Source organism: Neltuma alba, unplaced genomic scaffold (genome assembly GCF_004799145.2).
Source record: "Neltuma alba isolate B1F8T4 unplaced genomic scaffold, ASM479914v2 tig00013238_pilon, whole genome shotgun sequence".
Classification (NCBI taxonomy): Eukaryota; Viridiplantae; Streptophyta; class Magnoliopsida; order Fabales; family Fabaceae; genus Neltuma; species Neltuma alba.
Window position 1 is genome coordinate 7191 of NW_021637534.1, and position 17893 is coordinate 25083.

Genomic DNA, 17893 nt, shown 5'->3' on the forward strand with positions numbered 1-17893 from the left:
CTAAGGTCCTAGAACAGCTGAAGATTTAATTTAACTTTAAATATAAGACTTTGATCCAGTTTGTCTCTAATAATATATTTATCTATTTTGCCCTTAGGAAATCCTTATGATAATTGCACATGTTAAGGAGTTTACATCAAGGAATAATTTTAATGCACATAATTGATTAATAAAGATATTTTAGAAAAAATAACATCTATTTATTACAAATAATTAACTTAACTAATTTTTTTAATATTTATAAATTAATTATCTGACTCTTATATCAAAAATCGGAGGCAGTGTAAAAGAGCAAAGCTCAACACCATCCCCTCGTCGTTTTTCATATGCCAATATGTGCAGGGGTCTCAAAAACCGCGTGGGTACGTACGTGCTGTTATCCTTTGATTGTCTATCGTATTGCTCTCTTTTTTTTTTTTTTTTGAGCAAACACTGTTTATCGCATTGATGCTAACGTAAGGCTGAGAGACGAGACGTTTCCTTTCCTTTCTGAATTCTTAATTTCCCTTTTCAAACAAGTAGCCGTCAATCACGATTCCTTGGAACAACTTGTTACGTTTGCCAACTCGCATCATTTTGGATAGTTATCTATCTCACTAAGAAAGCCTTCAAATAACAATGTCAACTCTATCAATTTGACGTATACACAAATTGGAAATGCTTATGTGTCTTGTTTCCTTGCGTCTATATATATAATGACCTACTCACATGAAGATTTCAAGTCGAAGGCACTTCTTCTCTTCTTCTACCATCCACTTATTGCGGTCACATGCAATAAAGTTTAAATCTTGGAGAGCCCCCTTGAATCATCATACTATCATTCTGTCCCATAGAAATGGACAGCTTGAAGACACCTTTCAAGGGCGTAGTTAATGATTTCCGAGGAAGAAAAAAATGTTACAAAGAAGACTGGATTGCTGGTCTCTGTTCAGGAATCGGGTAATTTTGTTGCTCCACATATATATCAAACATATATGATGCCTTCGTTCAAATGTCAAAGCACAAATCTTTATATAATCGTTCTTTCTCTTTCTGACAATAGGATATTGGCTCCAACTACCTATATCTTCTTCGCTTGTGCTCTTCCTGTTATAGCCTTTGGAGAACAGCTCGATATAGCCACAGGTTCTACCTATGAATGTCTGTTGTCCATATATGCGTGTCACACTGTCAATATTATTGTCTATAATGTTTGGTGTCCAGCCCTACGAAATAATGTTTTTTTTCCCCTCCTTTTCATAGTGTGCTTGCATGTCTTGGAATGGATGTTTATTTACTTATATTTGGTGGTTTTGTTTAAAGATGGAAGCCTGAGTCCAGTAGAAACACTGGCTTCAACTGCTATATGTGGAATCATACACTCAGTTATTGGAGGCCAACCCCTAATAATATTAGGAGTCGCAGAGCCCACTATCGTCATGTACATTTACATGTACAAGTTTGCTAAAGAAAGAGATGGTTTGGGACGACAACTTTTCTTAGCTTGGGCTGCATGGTAAGAACAAAAGCAACTTCCATAGTAAGAATTTGATCAGTCTTTTAATTTAAAAAGAAAAAAAATGAATAAGAGAATTTAGTTGAGAAGATATTTAGTTAAAACGGCCGTCTGTTTGACCGTTTGGTTCGTTGAAAAAACTCTACATGGAAAGCGGCTAATTAAGTTTATGCTTTTCAGGAAAAGTTCTAAGTTCTAGCCAGGTATATCCGTCAAGACTTAAAGTATTAGGAAATAGGACTTCAAATATTTTGTATGAGGAATTCTCGAGGATTTGAATCTTTTTGGTGAGTCCATGAGTGTAGATTTCTTTTGAAGTCTTGCATATATATAATGAGAAATTTCAAGATGGAATCTTAGAGACCAGACGTATAGGCTTGAAGCTTAAATAACTTTGTTACAATGCAAGTTTTGATAACATGTACATCAATAGTTCTTGATTAACTTCTCAAAGGTTAAAAAGCTAATATGAGACTTGTGAACATCTCAGGACTTGCGTTTGGACGGCTCTGATGTTGTTTCTTCTCGCAATATTCAATGTTGGTGGCATTGTACATAGATTCACCAGGATTGCTAGCGAGCTTTTTAGCATGTTGATCACAGTCATCTTCCTTAAAGAGGCTATCAAGGTTACTATAATTTGGTACATAGAATATTTAATTAGCATGCTAAACACGGAGTGTGTTTTTGAAGCTAATTGAACCTCTGATCTGTCTAAAATAACGCAGGGAATGGTGAGTGAGTTTAAGGCTCCTAAACACGGGACCGAGCACCCAGCATTAGAGAAAAACAAATTTCAGTGGCTTTATGCAAATGGACTATTGGGAATTATATTCTCTTTTGGCCTTCTCTTTTCCACTCTCAAGATCAGGAAAGCCAGATCATGGTTATACGGCACAGGTTTGTTGTCATCAAGTTATTTGTTTCTATGACTTACAGATATTTCAATTAAACAAGAATTTGTACTACACCTGCAAATTACACGTAAAATTATTGAAGCTAATGAGCAAATAAGCTATCGAAGAAGAAGATCAGTAAAGAAATGTAACATAATTTGCATAATTTGCGCAGGGAAATTGAGAAGTTTCTTTGCAGACTACGGGGTTCCGCTAATGGTGGTACTGTGGACAGCCTTGTCTTTCACAGTACCAAGTAACAAACTTCCCTCTGGAGTTCCTAGAAGGCTCATTGCTCCTCTTGCTTGGGAATCTACTTCTTTACATCATTGGAAAGTCGTCCAAGTAATAATCTATATTGCCCTCAAAATAACGATGATACTGAAATAAAGATGTACACATACAACATGATATTTTAAACGTCAATATAATTTTCTGTTTGGTGCAGGATATGGTGAAGGTCCCACCTGCATATATTTTTGCTGCTATTATTCCTGCACTGATGATTGCGGGTCTTTACTTCTTCGATCATAGTGTTGCTTCTCAGTTAGCAGAACAGAAGGAATTCAACCTGAAGAAACCTTCTGCTCATCACTATGACTTTTTGTTGCTAGGATTCCTGGTATTTCACTATATATCTTTCTCTCATTGTGTTCTGGTGTGATTGTGAAACTATCTGATCACTAATCCCATGAAGAAATTTTCAGACTTTGCTTTGTGGGTTGATTGGTTTGCCACCTTCCAGTGCACTTCTTCCTCAGTCCCCCATGCACACTAAAAGCCTTGCTGTTCTCAAGAAACAGGTCCGTGAATGAGATCTGAATTTTTCTGTCAATATATTACACAACTTGATCAGGAGTTAGTGATTATACATGCTTTGTTTAAATGATTGGGTAAATCTGTGGATACAGCTTGATTCGTGGATACAGTTGATTCGGAGGAAGATGGTGGAGAGTGCCAAAGAAAGCATAAGGGGCAAAGCAAGCAACTCTGAGATCTATGGAAATATGCAAGCAGTGTTCATAGAAATAGATAAAAGCCCAATTGTAAGTCAAGTCACACTTATGAAGCTTCATCCCAGTATTTAAAGTCATCTCTTCGATCCCCATGCTGAACAAGGCTGCTGCTTTATTTATTTTGCAGACTTCAGTGGTTAAAGAACTAGAGGACTTAAAGGAAGCAATCCTAAAAGGGGAAGAGAAATCGGATAGTAAATTTAACCCTGAGACACATATTGATGAACATCTGCCCATAAGAGTGAAAGAGCAAAGAGTGAGCAATCTGTTACAGGCAATACTTGTTGGAGCATCTGTATTTGCTTTACCTCTTTTAAAGAAGATACCCACTTCAGTTATGTGGGGTTACTTCGCTTACATGGCCATTGATAGTCTTCAAGGAAATCAATTCTGGGAAAGAATACTTTATATCCTCATATCCCCCAACAGACGATACAAGTAGGTCCAATTATAATAATAAAACCAGAAACTAAATCAATAATTCTCATCTCTGCATTAATTAACTGACCTCATTTTCTGGTTTGAAATGATAGGGTGTTGGAGGGGGACCATGCTTCATTTGTAGAGACAGTACCATTCAGAGCCATACTGTTCTTCACACTGTTCCAATCTGTTTATCTGTTGATATGTTTCGGAGTGACTTGGATTCCCATGGCAGGAATGTTGTTTCCTCTGCCCTTGTACTTTCTCATCATAATAAGGCAATATCTGTTACCAAAGCTCTTCAATCCTCAGCATTTGAAGGAACTTGATGCTGCTGAGTATGAAGAAATTGCAGGCACTACTTCAAGGCTTTCCTTCCGTCACTCTTCTCGTCTCAATCTCCACCAGGTAACTAAATTAACTCAAATCATTTCTAACTTGCTTATCTTCTCCATAAATTAAACCCTTTTTTCTAATTCATTTCTCCGGGTTTGTTAAAAGGATATGAAATCACCAAGCATGGAAAGAAGGGAAATGGATGAAGAAGAAGAAGATGATGACGACGATGATGAGATATTAAACGAGGCCCTAACAGGGAGAGGAGAGTTAAAAGTGAAAGCTATTAGTTTCAGAGAGGAAAGACATGCACGTGCACACGTACCCAGAGACTTAAACTTGAAGGTCAAAGCTATTAGCTTCAGAGATGAAAGACATGCACGTGCACAGGTATATTGCACAATCTAATTAATTTTCTCATAAGATCAAAACTAAATTAATTAATTACATCTCTAATTATCTTTTCGTTTTTTTGTATGCGAATGAAGGGGTTGCAAGTCTATCCTGATGAAATTATAATTGAAACGGATTCGTAGAGATCACAAAGGTCTGTGCCAGGAAAACATGGTTATTATGAGAAGACAATAATGGTGACTTTAGCTATATATTTCCAGAGTCAGAGGACAGTGATGGAAATAATTAAAGAGGTCACCTTCTGCATGTATGTAAATATGGCATGCATAGCCAATTTTCACAATTTGTGAACAGGCTCATCTGTATATTTTGTGTTTTTTATATATATTGATGTTATATGGCACTCAATAAGTTATCGGCTAGAAAACAAAGATTAAACTGAAAAGACTTTACAGGAGATCAGAGGAATAAATATAACGTGAAGGGAAGCTCAATTGGCAATAGCAAATAAATTACCAACATGATTATATATATGAGAAAATAATATCAATTAACATTAATTAAACAACATATATTCTCACGCAAAATCTGTTCGTGGGAGTTTTTTTTTTTATAAAAAAATATGATTGATTATCTGATTATGTCATAGTCCCTTCTACTAGAACCTACGCCCGTTGGTCCCGGGTTATTTTATTTTTATAAGATATATCAGTTAATCCCCCTATGCTCTTTAATTAGTTTTCTGGCCTTTCATCTTAATTAAAATTGTTTATGTTTTTTCATAAATAATATTAACCCTTGGACAGATCCCTCAGCGCGTTATCTTTTCAAAATAATAATTATGAATTAAGGGAATATAATTAGGTTCATTCTTTGACCGGAAAAGAAAATTGGGATTTTGTTCATTGCATATATATATATATATATATATATATATAACTTCATTTATTTTTACATCATTTATTTTTTTAAACGAAGTGATTTGAGATATTATGACTTATGACAATAGAAAAAGATTAGTATTTGTAAATAAACTGATTTGAATAAAAATTTGAAATATTAGACCTAATTTCAATAATAAAATTTGCAACTAAACGACAACGCCGTGTTCGCATCATCCAACGGTAACATATATGCTTGAAAATCCGGAATATTTTTTTAGAGTATTTAATAATAACAAAACTACAACACGTACAATCGACAATCTCCCGTAATTAACTAAGATCAACATTTCCCAGAAGTCATGAACGTGCCCAACAATAAGTTGTCTTGGTATTCCATTGTGTGTTAATTTCATTGCATCCAGGATAAAAATTACAATCATGGAATAGTTTAGTTTAGTTTTTTTATCAACACCATAGTTATAAGATTATCATTATTTTAAATTTTATATCTATTAAAATAAAAAAATTATTTAAAAGATTAAAAAAATAAAATTGAATCAGAAGTTCAGAACTATTCAAAATTGATTTGAATGGTCTAAATTCATTAAAATAATGAGCATGAAATCTGTTTCTAGTATTTTGACCTGGGAATGTGTTCCCAGTAGAGTTACAAACTCCCAACAAGTAATGGGGATTTATGACATGAGGTGCTTCTCTTTGGGATTTTATGCGGGTGAAATTTATCTTAAGAGAACAATGCCTTTTTTTTTAAAAAAAAAAAATTCGGCTGTGTATATTTCATAAGTAAAATACTACCTCCTTAATATAAAAGCTCGTTTGACTTTTATTTTAATTCTAAATATAAGATTCTAATCCCATTTCTCTCATATTTTTTTTTCAAATAGTCATTGTAATAATAATAGTTCTAACTAATACACTTGATTAGCAAGGATATTTTTTAAAAAATAACATATATTTATTATAAATAACTAATTTAACTAATTTTTGTAATGTACTAGCTTAATTACCTGCCAATAATTGGATGAATTTGATTGCTCATTTTTTTAAATGCCAGAATTATATTATCCACTTGTGTCTGAATTTTGAATGCCTTATAAAAAAAATTAGCCCATCACGAATTATATCGACTTATTTGACCAAACTCCAATTTTTCATCAAAATGCAAAACCATAAGGTGGCGAACGCGGGATTGAGTGGACGGCCAAGAAAAAAGAAAGGAAAAACAAAGAGAACATGGGATCAAGCGCTGACTTTTAAGAGTGAGAAAATTTTAGGACTCCCAAATTGTTGAGTTGTCAATTTAAAAAGAAGTAGAAGCCGATAAGTTATCAAATGTGCCGTCGTCTCCTTATACTACTATATTTTATCTCCAATTTGTTTTTAAAAAAAAGTCCTTAGATCACCAATTTCAATATCATCGATGTGAACACTAATTACGTGACAGATTCGCACACACGATCAGATCGGAAGAAGTCAGAAATATATGTGCATCCTGTCATCTCCCACCCAACATTTGTTGGACAACAGGAAATATTTTATATTAAAAAGAGGAGAAATTAATTTGTCAGACTTTAAAGTTTTATCTAATTTTTAATTAGATTTTTGTACTTTTTTTTATATAGATTCTTTTTTTTTTCAATTATAGACTTTAGTTCTATGCACATAATTTTTTTACTAAGTATAGATATCCTCTAATTAGAAATAATTTTATTTAAGATATTATCGTATTAAATGTAGATACATCTAGGGCTGTTCATGGGACGGATCGGGACCGGGACAGGCCCGTCCCGGTTCCGTCCCGATGAACAGTAACGGGACAGAAAATCTGTCCCGAGTCCCGGTCCATCCCGGGGTTGTCCCGGTCCCGGTCGGACGGGACCGGGACGTCCCAAATTTATTTTTTTAAATTTTTTTTTAATTTTTTAAAAAAATCTGATTTTTTTAATTATATTTTTTTGGACTTAAACCTTATAAAAACATCTTTTTATTTTCTTTTTTATTTGTTTGGGCACTCTCAAACAAAAGCTCAAAATATTACATATAATAGTCATTAAAAACTTTAAACAAAAGCTTTTAACACAATAAAAACTTGTTAAAAATTCTAATCATCAATGATCCCAAATCATTAACAAATATAAAACTCTAAATAAATATTTCCATAGTTACATACAATAGTGTCAAATCTTAAAAAAATGTGAAAAAAATGATATTATATAAATAGGATAAAAAATTAAAAAAATTAAAAAAAAAAAGGAACCGGGACGGGACGACCCTGCCCGTGTCCCGTCCCGTCCCGGTCCCCTTTCTTGTCCCGTCCCGGTTTGTCCTGTCCCGAAATATTTCGGACGGATCCGTCCCGTCCCAATAAGACCGGGACCGGAACGGGTCCAACCGAGACAGGCCGGCCTTGAACACCCCTATACATCTCTTAATAAGAATTCAAATAATAGTTTGCTGTGTTATAAGGGATTAGCTCATTCTATGTTGATAACATATATTTGAAAATAAAATAATGAAATAAATTTATTTATATCAACATGCTAATAAAAAATTATTATACTTCCAATTGTCTACTTGCGTCTGTACATAATTTCTAATTTGGTTGATTTTGATTTTAGTTATGTTCATGTAATAAAATTAATCCGTGTGTATGTTAACTAAGAGATACATTATTAGCCGCTGATTTTGTTTATCTTACAAATTAAAAAATTACGAGTATATAAACTAATACTCCTCCGGTCCTAAATAGACAATTGGAAGTATATAGGACTGGAGGATTATATGGTTAAGAAAATTATAAGGACCCAATAAAAAACGACAAGAATTTAATTAAAAATTTCATTAAATTATAAAGAGTTGCATATTAATGTTCCTTTTAGAAATCGAAACGACAATGCCGTACAACCGACAATGTGCCGTACGAAAAATAAACATTTTATTTTATAAAAGTATAGATTTGTCCCAAACCCCTCAAGTCAAAAACATATCTGACCGATGTGAATGTAATCACAAATTAAACATGGTATTAACAATGAGTTAAGCATAATTATTCTTATGTCGTGTTTTTTAAACGCTGGTATTATCGATGCATTTGAGTAATCTTAACTAAACTTTCTGGAGTTGTGTAAGCTTTAGATCTTTAACCATCGGTGTCCTTATGATAAATAATATGATTATGAAACTAAAGGATAGTAAAATATTGCGTGACGATACCTGTTCTAAAATAAATTTTCAAGTGGATGATTGGATCGATTTTAAAATATTGTAGATGAGCTGGACAACTCTAACAAATACTTGTAATCTTTTCAACTATATATATACATATATATTGATCTTTTAAACTATATTTGATTCATCTAAGTCATGTATTTCATTTCGTTAAATTTTTTTGGTTAGAAACTAAGATATCTCTCAGCCGAAACAGAACAAGTAGAATCCTCCCCAAGATCGTCTTTTTTAACAAGTAGGATTCAAACTTGTGTCTTTTTACCCGAAACAAATCAAATATGCTAGAGTCAGTAATATGGGCTGTGACTTGCAGATGAGCCTGCCAACCTCCCGTAAAGAGGCGGGTTAAGGTTGGCTTTTTTCCAGCCCAACAAAATACAGGTTAAGACAGTCCATACCATCTAACCTGCAGGATAGCCCGCATAACCTGCCATATATATATTTTATATTTTATATTTTCCTCTTCAGCTACTTTACCAGCTACGCCCACTCGTGGAGAGCACCTGGGTTCTTCGTTAAATTTTTGAGACAGACCAATTCAATAATCAAACATCAATATGGTCCTAAATTTGATTCCACACGAAGGAGACTTGTAAATCAGAAGTTTCTAGTACGGAGAAAATTTGGTTTGCAATTACGTTAGTGTGAAGAAAAAACAAAAAACAATTATTAGTTTTGTAATTTTCTCCCCGCTCTCTATGCAAACTGATGCGGCCACACATGCAAGTCCCACAGAAAACTGATATGATCTCTCCCCCTCTCTCTGATGATATATACATATATATAACATAGGAGGAATCAAATATTTTCTTTATTTTCCTCTCTGAACAAGTAAGCATCAATCACGATGCTTTTCAGTACGTTATCATGTTCGCTAAGAGGCATCATTTGGACCAGAAAATAAAAAAAATGGTTGCGTATATAACTTAAATTGTGATGATTATTATATATTTTACAAGTTGAATATAATGTACTTATCTGATAACCAAACCATATAATTTAATTGGTGAGATATATAATATTCAATTACAATGTCAAGTAGTCAATCAATTTGATCGGTGCAAAATCTGGGATAGATGCTTATGTATAATTTTCATCGTACAATTTTTAATTCCATATATAATGGTAACTCCTGAAGCGCATTATATATGTATAAGGCACTTCTATTTCTCAGGTATGAACTTGTATCGTTTCGCTCTGCTACTTGAGTTATATATTTCCTTCCCATCATTTAATAATTCATCTGCTCTCTATTGTGAGATTATATATATATATATATATATATATATATAAAGGTTCAAATCTTATTGTAGAGCCCCTTTGATTTGAGTCATTAAAAACTCTTATTGATCTGTTAATGGAGAGCTTGAAGACACCTTTGAAGGGCGTAGTTAATGATGTTCGAGGAAGAGCAAAGTGTTACAAGGATGATTGGATTTCTGGTCTACGTTCAGGAATCGGGTATTTTAAGAATTTCTTACTTCATATTTCAAAGGGCGCACACACACAGATATATGATGCCTCTTGGTTCAAATTTCTTACTTATCTCTCTCCCTCCCTCTCTCTCTATGATGATAATAGGATATTGGCTCCAACTGCCTTTATCTTCTTTGCTTCTGCTCTTCCCGTTATAGCCTTTGGAGAACAGCTTGATAGAGACACAGGTTCTTCCTCGACCAATCTGCATAATATAAGACAAAAACTATTTCTTGGACTCAAAATGTTGTGCTATTTAATCTTCTTGTTTTAAAATTTCATAGATTGTGTGTCCATGTAATAGTATTAAAATCGAACTTGAATAGAGTGGTCAAGCTAGTGAACCGTTAAATCGGTCTCCTCAATCTGATAATTAAGAGTTTTGGAATGCTCAACTAAGTCGGATTTATATTTCCCCCCCCCTCTCCCTTTATTGAGCCTAAAACGATACCATTTTGAGCTTTTCTCAAATATGTGCTTTAATAATTCTGTTTTGTTACATTATGTGTGAATTGATATCTTTTTATTGAAATATTACTCTATTGAGGGTTATATATGAACGTTTTTGTGTATTTTAATTTAGTTATATTATTTTAATCTTGATGAATCCCGTTTTCAATATCTAGATGTATATTATTTATATTGTGCTTTGTAGTTTCCATCACTATGCCTTAGAGTATTTATTATATATATACTGGACATGTCTTTGATTAATTTGTGAGATATGGTGGTGATTGTCTGAAGATGGGATGTTGAGCCCAGTAGAAACATTGGCCTCAACTGCAATATGTGGAATCATACACTCAATTATTGGAGGCCAACCTTTGCTCATAGTAGGGATTGCAGAACCCACCATCATCATGTATGCTTACATGTACAATTTCGCCAAAGATAGGAATGACTTGGGAAGGCAACTCTTTTTGCCTTGGGCTGGATGGTAAGCGCTAGCACCACCAACATAATTCATTTTCATGGTTAAAAATTCAATTTTTTTAATAATAAAATGATGAGGATAATAATTATTTTGTTGAGATCGATCTATGTTTGTAAATTAATGACCCAAGAAGTTGAAGCCTCCAGGGTGTGTTTTCATGCCTTTTTTGTGTGTTTTTTTTTTAAATTCTTTATATTTCTTTATTGTTGAATAAACATCATTTATTGTGATGATGGCAAAATAGTAGGCTATATATTGTTTGCAAGGAAAATACCAAAAGTTTACATGGGTATTATTAATCGCGAGTGTTTTTCCATTCCTTTATTTATTCTCCTCCTTTTCATCGAAACATGAGGACAGAATTTTATTTTTCTCTTCTCTCATTTACTCTTCTCACCCAAGCAAAACATAGAAACTTTCTTGAAGGTGCATAACTGTCAAAAACGGTTAACTGTTGAGCGTTCCTTACTTATTTTAAGTCGAACATACTGTCGATTATATTGTAGAGCTTGTAGCAGTCAATATTTGTCCATGTCAATGCAACTTTTTTCATATATAGCTTTTAAATGGCTATTCTCTGAGGAGTTGAATCAAGGTTGCCTTTGCGACCACACACACACACATATTGATCGGTGGGTCTCTTGAATTGAGATTTATGAACTTTTCATCAGGACCTGCCTTTGGGCGGCTTTGATGTTGATACTTTTAGCAATATTCAATGCCGGCGCTATTGTTAATAAATTCACCAGAATTGCTGACGAGCTTTTTGGCATGTTGATCACAGTCTTGTTCATTCAAGAGGCCATTAAGGTAAATCTAATTTGATGCATATATGTACAGAAAATTCGGCATACATGGGAGATCACTATAGTGAGTTCGAAAGTTTGAACTTGATTCTTCTAATAAAACGCAGGGAATGGTGAGTGAGTTTAAAGTTCCTGAACATGATGAAGACCCGAATTGGAGAAGAACAAGTTCCATTGGCTTTATGCAAATGGGTTATTGGGAATTATATTCACTTTTGGCCTCCTCTTTTCTTCTCTCAAGATCAAAAAGGCTAGATCTTCGTTATACGGCACAGGTGATATATTCCATACCATATAGTATAACATCAGATAGCAGATAAATAAGCCCGTTGGCTATAACAAAACCAGCCACGGATGAGCATGTCAATTAGATGTAGGAGTTAATAAATTGAGGAGTTTGTTTTTGTTTTATTTACAAGACTTCCATCCACTTTATCTCCCATATTTCTTATTTATTTTTCAAACTACCCCTATATATAGTTACGTGTTCTTGTATAAGCTATGCTCATAATATTTCACTAAATAATGACTTGATCGAGCCATTAAAGCCTTGGATGAGCTTGGAAGCTCACATAGTGAACTTAATTTGTACAGGCAAGTCAAGAAGCTTCTTTGCAGACTACGGGGTGCCCTTAATGGTGATACTCTGGGCAGCACTGTCCTATGCAGTACCAAGAAAACTTCCCTCTGGAGTTCCTAGAAGGCTTGTTTCTCCCCTTGCTTGGGAGTCTGCTTCTGTACAGCATTGGAGTGTTATCAATGTATTCTATATATGTTTCCCCTAAACAAAATTAAGTTGCATATATACATGCAATATAATGTTTTCAGTAATAAACATAATTTGATTTAATATTTGGCGCAGGACATGGCGAAGGTCCCACCTGCATATATTTTTGGTGCCATAATTCCTGCATTGATGATCGCAGGTCTTTACTTCTTCGATCATAGCGTTGCTTCTCAATTGGCACAACAGAGGGAATTCAATCTGAAGAAGCCTTCGGCCTATCATTATGATGTGATGTTGCTGGGATTCATGGTAGTATATATGCCACTTTGTTTCTCTCTCTAATTAATATACAAGAGTCGTGTTTTGATTGTGAAACTATCTTGTCACTGATCCCATGAAGAAATTTTTAGACTTTGCTTTGTGGGTTGGTTGGTTTGCCGCCTTCCAATGGAGTTCTTCCTCAATCCCCCATGCACACCAAAAGCCTGGCTGTTCTCAAGAAACAGGTGCGTTGATGAGATCTCAATCCTGCTCTCTATCAACAGTAGTATAAAAACCTGAAAATAGAAAATATGATAAGCTAGAACCCCATAAAAATGGTGAGGTTTAATTCTCCCAATTGGCCAGTATCGTGTAAATGGACAGAATTACCTCCTAGATTCCTATCAATTTGGACTATATATATTGGCTTTTATTTTGAATGGGTAAATCTGGAGTTATAGGTGATTCGAAGGAAGATGGTGGAAAGTGCCAAAGAAAGCATAAAGCACAATGCAAGCAATTCTGAGATCTATGGAAACATGCAAGCAGTGTTTGTAGAAATGGACAAAAGCCCAATTGTAAGTTATTATCATCACCATCATCATCGCCAGATCCCATTAAATTATAAGTCAGTCGCATCCCTTTCTTGATGCTGAGTAAGAAGATTATTTTATTCTGTCTTTCAGAGTTCAGCTGTGAAAGAACTAGAGAACCTAAAAGAAGCAGTCCTGAAAGGAGAAGAGAAAAATGATCCATTTGACCCTGAGAAACACATCGATGAACATCTTCCCATCAGAGTGAACGAGCAAAGAGTGAGCAATCTGTTGCAAGCAATACTTGTAGGAGGATCTGTGTTTGCCATGCCTGTGATCAAGAAGATACCCACTTCAGTTCTTTGGGGGTACTTTGCTTACATGGCTATTGATAGTCTTCCTGGAAATCAGTTCTGGGAAAGAATAGTATTTATCTTTGCAGCCCCTAACAGACGCTACAGGTAAGTCCAAAATTTAACTGATGAAACTATAATGAATCAGTTCTAATTTACATCATTATTGATGATAATCGTTGTCGGACTGATCATTTTGTGTTGTTGAAATGATGATATATAGAGTGTTGAAAGGGGACCATGCTTCCTTTTTAGAGACAGTACCAGTCAGAGCCATAATACACTTCACTCTGTTCCAATTTGTCTATCTGCTGGTTTGTTTTGGAGTGACTTGGATTCCCATAGCAGGAATCTTGTTTCCTTTGCCCTTCTTCTTGATGATCCCAATAAGACAGTTTATACTGCCAAAACTGTTCAATTCTCGCCATTTGAAGGAACTCGATTCCGCTGAATATGAAGAAATTGTTGGCACACCAGGCCTTTCCTTCCGTCATCCCTCTTCCCGGGTAACTAACTCCACTCATGATTTCGTATGCTTCTCTAGTCTTTTCCCTTATTCATCAATTGCACTGTTTATCTGGATTATTTTTAATAATTTTCTCTTAATATGCTGAGCATGCATTTCATCAACTTATAAAATTACATTAAATTTTGCCATATGAGACTAGTTCAAGTTCAAGTGATAAAAGTAAGGTGAAGTCTAATTAGGCTGATATTAAAAACTCAAACTTTCCCACTATAAAATTATTAGTAACAATTACAAAAAAACCGCTATGATTTATTAAATAGACCTTGTTTGTCAATTTTTTTTTGGTGAATTGAGAAGTATTTTCTTATATAAATTTAAAAATTGTGATTTTCTTTTGTGGGCGGTTGTTATGATGAAGGAAATGGAATTTGCAAGCAATGGATCAAGGGAAATGGGTGATGATGAGATATTAGACGAGGCCACCACTGGTAGAGGAGAGGTAAAGCACAAAACTGTGAGCTTCAGATTAGAGGAAAGACGACATGCACATGCACAGGTATATATTACACACAATTTTAATATCCGCAAAACTTTGGTCAAATTCCTTACAACTATTACATCTCTTGTTTCAATTGAATTCTGTCACTATGTGTGTATGCAATAATTTTTATAAACACACACACACACATTCTCATAAGCATTAATTTTATCCCAAGCTGATGCAGAAAAATAAGACAAGTGATAAAATCTGATTGGAACAATGGATGTAATGGTTCTAAGAAACTTGACTACCTAAGTTTTTTTCCTTTTAATATTTATTTTCCTTAATTAATTTCTCATGAAACAATTATAACTGACCTGTGTAATTGTTTTCATTTTGTTTGCAAAGGCGTTGCAAGTGTACCCTGATGAAATTGGAAGGGAAACGGATTCGTAGATTTGTAAAGAAAAGTTATGAAGATGTTATATATAATGATGGTGACAACTTTGCTTTCTTCTTCAGAAAATGAACAGAAAGGACAGTGATGGAAGGACACCGCATTGTACAAATAAATTTGATTTGATGCGAGGCTTATGATTTGTGAAAATGTGTGTGCGCGCGTGGAACATGCATCTCCCTGCTTAAGTTTTGTGTTTTGCATTAATTTTGTATCGCACTAAAATATTGTGTTCGATGTTAAAATAGATGAGCGGCTTGTGTTAATTTTCTCTCTCTCACACACACACACAAACAAAACTAAACGAAAATCATTTTAAAATAAAATATTGTTTTCTAATGTGAAGGTAATGTATTTTAGTTTTTAATTTTATATACTATTTGAACACAAACAATACTACCTCTAATCTTTAATATAAAGTTAGTTAACTAATTTGAGTATATTAAATAAATTAAGTATTTATAATAAATATATGTTATCTTATTTTAAATATCCTTACTCATCATGTGTATGATAAAACATTTAATATGTGCAATTATTACAAGAACTATCTTAGAAAAAATGAATAAATATGAAAGATAAAGTAGATCAGGATCTTACAGTTATAACCAAATTGAATATCAAACTAATTCTTATATTAAGGATGAAAAGTAGTATATCAACATCAGGCTCAAGTTTGTGACCTCATATAATATTTTGTTGATATTATGCCTAATGTATGTGTGTAATAGTCCTCCAGTCCTTAATGTATAACATAATTAAAAAATAATTATTAGTTCTATGTGTAAGACCTATCTCACATGTTTATTAATTTTTTTCTAAATTAATCTTATTGATTTTTTTTTGGGTGAAGAATCCTATTGGTATTTTCTAATAATAATCAAGTAAAAGAGGTAGGGAGAAAATTATCAAAAAAGCTTAGAGTGTATTAGAAAAAATATATCATATTAACTAATTTAATTAATATTTCTAATCTACTTAAATTAGTTAATTAGATTTTACATTAAAAACCGAAGAAGTATTTATGTATGATTGCATTAGGCATTCTCGGAGGTTTTGCTCAAAGTTATTAAAAGGAACGAGGAGATGTGTATATGTGTGTATATATAGTCCTCCAGTTCTTAATATATTTAAGACTGGGGGGGTTTGGGAATGCTTAAAAGTGTTTCTGAGAAGCACTTTTCCGCAAAACGAGATAAACTCCTCTACATATTTATTTCGTAAACTGTAAAAGCACTTTTGAAACCATGGTTTGGTTTACATTCAAACACCCTCTTAATTAACTAATTTAAGTAGATTAATGATGTTAGTTAAATTAGTTAACATGATAATTTTTTTAAAACATCCTAAACATCCTTCTCAATCCTCCTCCTACTTAATTATTATTGGGGAATATTAATAGGATTAATTTGCAAAAAATTGATAAACATCTGAAATAGATCTTACATATATGACCAATATCAATTTTCTAATGAAATCCCATATTAAGGACTGCCGGAGTATTAAGTATTTAGGAAACCAAAAGTCCCTTCTAGAAAATTTTTAAAAGTGAAAAGTCGTTTGTGTAATTTTTTTTTTCACCTCAGAAAGTCCATGTATGACGTTTCTAAAAGTCGAATCGTGTATTCGTTATTTTGTGCCATAAAATTATCCATTTTGCACTAATAGGTTGTGTCGTAGTTTATTAAATTAACATGAACACATGAATTATAAGGTAAACCTGAAGTATTTAGTCATATGTATCTAGCGTTTTAAAATATTTTGTAGTGCGTTCATCATCCTGAAGTATTCTTTTAGGTGCATTCAACGCCTTAAAATATTTTGTGATATAATTTTACTCTTAGAGTATTAATTTTTTCAGAAGTAGTTGTGCTTTTAAAATATTATTTCATAAACAGTTTTATTTCATCATTAACTCCTCAAAATGTCTGTTAAATGAATGTATATTAAGTATCATAAAATATTTTTTAGTATTTTTTAGGGTGCTAGATGCGCCTAAAAAAATATTCCTCCGATTCTTAATATAAGACTCATTTAACTAATTTGGTTAGATTAAAAAAGTTAGGTAAGTTAGTTAATTATAAAAAAAAGTGACACATTTTTCTTAAAATACCATAATCATCTTTCTTAATACCCCATCTCCCTCTTTTACTTGATTATGGTTGAGGGAATACCCATAGAGGTAATTTAGAAAAAATTAATAAATATGGGTCTTATATTTAGAAACAAAATTAACTCAACAATTGGATCCTATATTAAGGACCAGAAGAGTATTTAAGAGTACTAGATGCATTATAAAATACTTCAAAGCACTGGACATACCTAATAAAGTACTTCAAAGTGCTGAATGAACTATAAAATATTTTGAAATACTGGATACATCTAACATAATATTGCAGGTGGTGAATGCACTTCAACCGTAAATTATATGCCAACAAAAATTACAGGGTATTTCTGTAACACACAAACGCGCGCGCGCACATATATGTATATAGTGCAGACTGTTGACGTGGGGTTGGTGGAAGACAGGGGGCACCAAACAGTGGGCCTTTTGTGTCATTATTAATTTATTAGATGGAGCATATCAATAAATAAATAAATAAAGTTAAAATGTCAATGCCGTTTAGTGTAGCCGACAAGAGACGCTCCCCGCGGATCTTGAAATATAGCATGCGATGTGCCGTGGAATCCGATTTTTTAGTAATTTTAAAAATTAATTATAAATATTGACATTCACCCATCA

At 33.4% G+C, this 17893-nt stretch overlaps 1 protein-coding gene and 1 pseudogene across 1 annotated transcript; both read left to right on the forward strand.

Annotated features, from left to right (window-relative positions):
- Nucleotides 1-760: 760 nt before the first annotated feature.
- LOC114735585 (boron transporter 4-like) lies at nucleotides 761-4928 on the forward strand. The gene is made up of 13 exons (XM_028923276.1): nucleotides 761-939; nucleotides 1043-1125; nucleotides 1303-1495; nucleotides 1986-2124; nucleotides 2224-2395; nucleotides 2567-2736; nucleotides 2840-3013; nucleotides 3099-3194; nucleotides 3321-3437; nucleotides 3535-3845; nucleotides 3941-4238; nucleotides 4332-4556; nucleotides 4655-4928. Exons 1-13 carry the CDS (start codon nucleotides 836-838, stop codon nucleotides 4700-4702), a joined length of 2130 nt encoding a protein of 709 aa, XP_028779109.1. The 5' UTR covers nucleotides 761-835; the 3' UTR covers nucleotides 4703-4928.
- A 5949-nt stretch (nucleotides 4929-10877) lies between these two features.
- LOC114735587 (boron transporter 4-like) lies at nucleotides 10878-15170 on the forward strand (annotated as a pseudogene).
- The last annotated feature ends 2723 nt before the right edge of the window (nucleotides 15171-17893 follow it).

Coding starts and splice junctions, on each gene's coding strand:
- LOC114735585 (XM_028923276.1), top strand. CDS start 836: ATGGACAGCTTGAAGACACCTTTCAAGGGCGTAGTTAATGATTTCCGA. Junction 1,126..1,302: donor ACAGCTCGATATAGCCACAG/GTTCTACCTATG, acceptor TTTTGTTTAAAG/ATGGAAGCCTGAGTCCAGTA. Junction 3,195..3,320: donor TTGCTGTTCTCAAGAAACAG/GTCCGTGAATGA, acceptor TCGTGGATACAG/TTGATTCGGAGGAAGATGGT.